The 7,390-nt window shown below is 39.5% G+C and overlaps 1 protein-coding gene across 1 annotated transcript in view; it reads left to right on the top strand.

Moving 5' to 3' along the window:
* atg7 (ATG7 autophagy related 7 homolog (S. cerevisiae)) overlaps positions 1 to 7,330 on the top strand; it is a 78,023-nt gene extending 70,693 nt beyond the window's left edge. Inside the window, exon 19 of the mRNA XM_032548735.1 lies at positions 6,603 to 7,330. Within this exon, the coding sequence (XP_032404626.1) occupies positions 6,603 to 6,635 (33 nt within the window). The 3' untranslated portion in view covers positions 6,636 to 7,330. The remainder of the gene's footprint in view (positions 1 to 6,602) is intronic.
* Positions 7,331 to 7,390: the final 60 nt, after the last annotated feature.

The following is a 7,390-nucleotide window of genomic DNA, read 5'->3' on the forward strand; positions in this document are numbered from 1 at the left end:
TTTTAATCCTTATGTATAAGTATGTTTAGTGAAATTTTCACAGGTTAAGTCAGATTAAACGTCTCAGAAAATTTTTCATCGTGCACTTTCATTATAGTCTGAAACAAAAATGTAAGAAAATCATTATGTACACATGGTAAAAAATGCTTTTGCTCGTCTCTCGCCGCTTTGAGTGCCTCCTGATAAACTAAACTAAAGTTGTCCTTCAGCAACACCTCAGGTGATTTTTAAACCTCATCCCAGCTCTGAGTCGACTTCAAAGCGCCGGCGTTTCAGGGCAGAACCCTCTGAGCCGGAAAGTGACGCCTCATGGAGGCTACACCCAAAGCTGCATTATTTATTTACATCCTGCACCCAGAAGCCACAGATCATTTGTTTGTTCCAGTATATGATGTTTATATATGTGAGATGTCATTGTGGGAGTGAGGCCTGATCTCTCGCTCAGCAGGACAGGGTCACCACAAAGGCCCATAAACATGCACACACACTTGCTATTATTGCAGTTGTTACGGTAATTTTAAATGTGTCTTTTGGTAATTCCATGACAAGTGCAGTGCGGTTTCCCAAAAGAGAGGAAAGCAAAGGAGAGGAGCTAAAAAAGAAACCTCCGTAAGTCTTTTCTGGGATTTTTTTTTCCCAATGTGGACAGCTGGTAAGGGTTTCTAACCACTAACCCATTGTGAGGTGTACAGGAGCTACTTTTATTGACTGTTGCTTCTCGCTGTGATTGTTGAAGCCACTTTTAGGGGTCTTCTGTCCTCCTAGAGATAAAACCTGCCCTCAGGAGGTTCGGAGGGGGTAGATGAAAAGGGAAGCATCCCTTCAACTCTTTAATCCACACTCATAGATGTGAATCATTTGTTAGAAGAAACAAAAAATTCCTGAGCAGACACCCCTGTGTGGTGTTTGATCTGCTTTCTGTTGATGACTATTAATTCTGCCAGTCATAGAAATAACAGTTTTAGACTCTGAGCAGTTTCTCTTTTTAATTATCGAACAAATATTTGGTGTAGATAACCCCCTACTGTGGTTAATGAACAAACCAAAATTACTGACAATCAGTCATCATAAATACCTGAGGCTCACTAATCAGAGGGTTTTCGTAAAATAGGGAGAAGTTTGTTTTCAAATTCTCTGATCAAGTTATTTTGACGGATAAGTGGTAATAGGTGTGTCATGCTACAACTACAATCACCAGTGTACTTTATTGAGACTTTATTGTAGAGGAGAGGAAGGAAAATTAAATATTTTTAAAATTCTTTTAAAAAAACAAATATGGAAAATTGGGGCTAGCATGTGTATTCAGCTGAACAAGCACACCCTCACAGTATAGCACAGCCACCACCGTGTTTATAAGTTGCATAAATGCATGATTGTGAAGTTTTAAACTAAGATGTACAAAGCTGGTAGAGACTTACCCCAAAGGCTTGCTGCTCTAACTGCGGTAAAACATGAATCAGTTTATGTTCTACTTTGTTATTATATCACAAAAGCCCCTTAAAATGCATTGAAGTTTGTATTGTAATCTGAAAAGGTTGCAGAGCATTTACTCGTGCAAGACACTGTGTGTGTGTGTGTGTGTGCTACTGACTTAATAAAATACAAACTAACAGCAGAGCAAATGCATGTCTATATCTACAGCTGTCAAGGCAGTGTTGGGGAGATGTATTTTCAATCAATTTTGAGTAGATTTTTATTCAACTTGAAAATCCTAACCTATACGTTTGAATCTCAGAGAAACACATTCATCTATACGACAAATGCTCCACTAATAGTTCATTGGAATAATACACCATGAGTCCTCAACTAAAACCCAGAGAGATTGACTAATCGTGAAATATCAGACCATGTGAAGACACTCATTGTGCTTTTTCACATGAATGCTTTTTATGGTAGGCAGGATCCACAAATAGAAAGAAGGGCAGATTAAAAACCAAGAACCCCATTACAATACCAAAGTGGGAAACAAAAATAAGAGCTCCACATTCCTGGTTTTAGTCCAAGGAGGGATTTCCGTCTGCTGCATCAGGAGCTCCTCTGCATATAATGACAGATACTAACTGCTTAATTTAGGTCTGAAAAAAATCACAAACACAATCACTAGACAACAAACATCAATTCAAACTGACTGGCTTTCCCAACATACATGTTTTTTTTTTGGGTTTTTTAAACTAGCAGCACTTAGTGCTTGTTGTGCCCAGCAGCCCTAAACCACATCACTCTGTGTGGTCTTCTAATTGCATATCAGATGGAGCCAGTCTCCATGATGAAAGCTTGACTTTGCGCTTTGTTCTTTGGTGTCAGTTCTAATATGTAAAGCAGATGTGTTTTTAATAGCCCAGTCTATCAGTGGTTGAGTAGTGCTGCCTAGCTGAATGGCTTTAGAGGTTGGAGTCCCACTGGGGCCACCCGCACATAGGATGTACTCCTGTGTGAGGGCTCGGGGTTTTAAAACGGCTCCCCAAACGGGCCACAGTACTGAGTCATCTGCCTGAAAGTGGCAGTGGAAGTGAAATCACAACGATCCTACAAAGGTCCCCTCTTGAACAAGTTATTCAAAGCGAAGAAAACAAAAGGAGTTCTGGCTTTACTTCTTTGTTCGAAGTGCTGCTTTTCTCCAGACCTGTGGAGTGGTGAATGCTGCTGAAACCCCTCATGCTGGGGCTTGTTGTTGTGTTTATGGGAGAGCAGTAATCAGCAGCAGCAGCAGCTGAGGCTTGGCTGTGTTTCCAGCTAAAGCCTCCTCTATCTGATCAGATCTTAGCGCTGTTTCAACAACTAGCCCGGATTATCACATCAGCCAGAGCCCCGCTTATTCCTAACACTTTCCCACAGAGATTACGAGCTGCACGTTACGGAACATCCAGCTGTCGGTGCCTTTGTTTTTGTTTTTAAACCCACAATAAGTGAAGGTGTGAAGGTGAGAGGCCTGTCGATGTTCAGCTTTTACAGCCGAGATCCAGTCAGAGGAGATTTCTGAAAACTATTTTACTTTCGTCCGTCCGTCCAATTGTCTGTTTGTCCATTTATTAGTCAGTCCATCCACATGTCCATTTGTTCCTTGAGTTTATCCATCCATCCATCCATCCATCCATCCATCCATCCATCCATCATCTGTCCATCAGTTCATGCATCTTCTTCTAATCTCAGGTTAGTTCCTGATATAAGGTAGACCCCCAGAAACCGCTCTCTCCAGCAACACTTTGGTTTATCCCAAACCTTTCTGGTCCTGTCCTTCAGAACTGGAATTGCTTTAAGAGTGGCATTGAAGAGACATTCTGATCTGAGATCCAAAACATCTCAAATCTGTTTACTGGAAAACACTAATACTTGAAATGAGTCCAAATCAATTTTAAATGTAGTTTTCCTATTTTTAGAAGAGATTAGATTCATGATTCTGTGTAGCACAGTGTTTATCTTTTTTGCTAATGGATATGGAAACTTGGACTTTTGCAGCTGGTATTTAGACAGGATTCCACTGCTGTAACACCAGAACCCTTTCTATTGTATGTTTTGAAATAAGATTCTGTCTCTGGGGACGAAGCGTAGTAAACACTTATGCCTAGTGACAAAATAATATTTGATTTTCCATCCAGGTTAGCACTACTTGTAAACTTTAAGCTTTGCAGAATCATCAAGCTTCCTAATTGGCCAAAGCTGATTTGGGCTTTGCAGAAATCTGGTTAAGCGTTGCACCGACGGAGGGAAACGGTTGAGAAACATTCCAGCTATTCAGTTGTACTTTACAGGCTGGAGTAAAGTTGTTGGCTTCAGTTCGCTCAAGCTATTCATGTTACATAATCCTCCCCAACCCACCTTCCCTAATTCAAAACTCCCACTCACTCCAACCCTCTTTCCATTTTGTACAAAAGGTTGCACACACACACACACACACGCCAACACACACAAACACACACACAAGACCTCAGTTTGGCATGGCAGCCATCCAGGGAGAGGCTCCAATCTTGCTGGTTTTCAAAGCGGCCTTTGCTTCTGTCCTTCTGATGGTTGCTCCCCTGCTGCAGTGGAGCAGAAATACAGAGCGTCCAGCTTTGATATGAATTAGTCTCTGATTCTCCACTCAGAGACCTGGGCCTGGGCCTCAAACTCACTCTGACAAACGCACTGTAGATGCAGCATGTAAACAAGACAAGTTGAAGTGCGGCAGAACAGGTTGGGCAACTCCTCGACATTGATGCCTTTCAGCCCGATGTAATTTCTCTTTGGTTGAGTGCGGCCAAACCATAAACACACCGCAGGACAATGAGGAACTGAAATCTGATTGGCTGAGGTTGAAATCCAGTTCATGTTGGATGATTTTGCAAAGTTGACTTGTTAGTAAGAATCAAATAAGCACCTTTTTTTTTTTTTTACGTCAATTCTTGGTGGAAATTTTCCAGCTATCAGTTTGTGTTTAGCATTCCTTTGTTTGTCCTGCCTGTTACAATTACTTTTTAGTAATTCAGAGACTTAACATTTCTCAAGATTGTTTTGGAAGAACAATTGGAAATCATCAAAATCTTCTCCCATTGGAATTTGACATTAATCTCATTAATAGAATCATTAATTATTTTTATTTTCATATTCATTTAAAGTGAGAACCAGCAAACAAACAAACGGCGTTAATCATTACACATTTTCTTCTGTCTGAGATAAAAGTCATAAAACCTGCACTAAAACTCATGGCTGTTTAAGAGTTGAAGATTTAGTAAAATGAGATCATCTTTAATCAAATGATGCAAAAAGAAACCTTATGTGTACCTTAGCAACAACACCCAAACACCTTTGTGCACCTCTGAGCCTCGGCTGCTTCACATCTACTTCGTACTCATGACAATTTAAAGAATTGTAAATACAAGTCAGGTTCTGTAGCTTCCAAGAATCCCTCACCATGAGGTTCCCAGATTTAGCACGATCAAGAAGCCTTCTAGGAGGTTGTTGCAGAAAGCTTCTGTGTGGCTAGATATATTAATGTCCAGTATTGTATCACTGAAATAACCACAAGCTCAGCTTTTGTGCAATTTCAGGGGAAACGTTTATGTATTTTATTGAAATAATTAACTTGTTTCTCCTGAATGTCCACATTGATTCACAGTGAAAGAAACGTATCTATTCAGTTCAACAGTTTTTCTTTATGCTAGCTCTCAGTCTCTGTGAAACCGTCCTCTTGAGCAGCTTAGTGACGCAGCCTGATGTTGTGGTCTTTGCACATGATGCATTCATCCAATCTAAAAGTTGCACCTCACAACTGAGGAACTATTTATTTCTTAGTTTATTGACTCTCATCACCTCTATAACAGACCCAGGGTTTTCTGCAGTTAGCATGTTCTTCCTGTATATGCGTAGAACTTCGACTTCCTCACACAGTCCTAACACTGCATGATAGATTAACTGGTAACTCTACAGATACATGAGTGGGTGGACAGAAAGATTTGAACCTTTTGGGGGGAAAATATAGTAATCTGTAGATATCCAACACAAGCAAACATTTCTGTTCAGTGATATATTAGTTATTGGATCACCTGAACTAGATCAATGAAAAGCACTGATGGAGAACAAACTAATAAACTTTAAAGTTATTAGGATTATTTCTTTAGCATTGCAATTATTTAATTGCTTTTTGTTGATGTTATTGGTCTGAAGATACTGCACTTCTTGGGGTTTTTTTTGTTTGTTTTTTGGACATTTTTTTGTTTTCAACAAAGTTTGAAACAGTATCTTTAAAGATGTGCCAGTATTTTATAGAATGGGACATACAGTATATCTAGAAATGGTCAAATAAAAATAAACTTTTTTCAGTGGTTTCTTTCAGCCTGTAGTTTGATGTTCTCCATATTAGTGGTGTTTTTTTTTTTTTTTTGGTAGGGGATTCCTTAGTTTTCTGGGACGCTATGTCTCAGCTCTTTGAGCAGTGAAGTCGAGGAATGCAGCGTATGTGTGTCAGAGATGTGTCTCAGTCTGTGTAGCATTCCAGTCGGTGTTGGAGGAGGTATGTGAATTACGCTTTACAGTGGGGGAATGTGAGGAATCTGCTGCCATAAGAAGGCCGCTTTTGTTTACCGACATTGCTGAAAAGCCGGTCCTTCTGTGTTTTTGTGTCACTTCCAGGTCAGAAAGCTACTTGGAGTAATTTTTACTAATGTTTTTGAAAAGCTTTTCCAAATCTGCAGCACTCCAGGCTCTGAATATTTCTAACAATTAGAAGAAATCTGAATCCTGTGTAGTACATTACCAAAATCCCTTTTCGCTCTGCATTAGTTTGCATTATGATTCACTGGATTTGTTCTGTATTATTGCAATGCAGCTTTCAGTTTCTCATACAGTTGGTGATAAAAGCATGCAAACAGTATTTCTGAAGCCTGAACTTTATTTACTCAGGATGTTTGTGAAGACGGAACATACCAAGTCGAGAGTCCAGAATGTAAACGTAACATTAAAGTGTTAGCAGGAAAACTTTAAAGCCCAAACACTTGCTTCTGCGGGAGCTTTCAAAGAAAAAAGTCTCCTGGAAGTTTCTCTGACATCTCTTGAATGCTGCTTTGTTTTGCCTCGTTAATCATTTTATCTCTGAAAGACTTCTTTTGTGTTTTTGTTCTCGTCAGATTTGGGACATGAGCGACGATGAGAGCATCTGAAGGGTGGAGCAGAGGGAGGATTTCACTCCAAAAATATTCTTCCCAATACCTAACATCAAGCTCTGTATATTAGACACAAGGTGCATCGTCACACTTGAGTAATAATGGTAAAACTAATTCTTCACAAGCGGACAAAGAGCTTGAGCTTATTGTGGTGTGTAAAACCATGTTTGCAAAAATTAAGTGTTGAATTGTCTCTAAATTACGATCACCACAATAAACAAGTTTAGTTGATTCTGTCAGCAAGGTTTTGACATCTGTTTGCTCATTCAGCTTGGAAAAGAAGAGCATCAGGTAAAACACATCCGAGGACTCGCCAAATCCGTCCATCTCGTCTTCTGTTTTCTAGAGACCCAAACATATACAGAGCAGCTGATACGAAAACCAGCTTTCAGATCATTCCTGGGAGAAAACCTGCACACACATTTCTGTGCAGGCGGGAAGTTTTTTGTTTATTTTTACTTTTCACTGTCTTGTGTCTGCAAACTTGTTTGAGTCTTAAGATCTGTAAAAATTGTAATGGGTTATTTGTTGAGTAAAAAAAAAAAAAGCTCAGTGATGAGATCAGTGTTTAAAAGCAAAGCAGAAATTGTGAATGAATAATGTTTCTACTTAGCCAATTCACTTCTGTTAGTGTTTAACCTAAAAAGTGTAATAAAAAGTTTCCTCGCAGTTTAACATCAAAGAGCTTTAGATGACTGTGTGGTTTCTGTGTAATGGAACTATATGCACTCGACATCCTTCCACACATTCCG

Source organism: Xiphophorus hellerii, chromosome 20 (genome assembly GCF_003331165.1).
Source record: "Xiphophorus hellerii strain 12219 chromosome 20, Xiphophorus_hellerii-4.1, whole genome shotgun sequence".
NCBI lineage: Eukaryota > Metazoa > Chordata > Actinopteri > Cyprinodontiformes > Poeciliidae > Xiphophorus > Xiphophorus hellerii.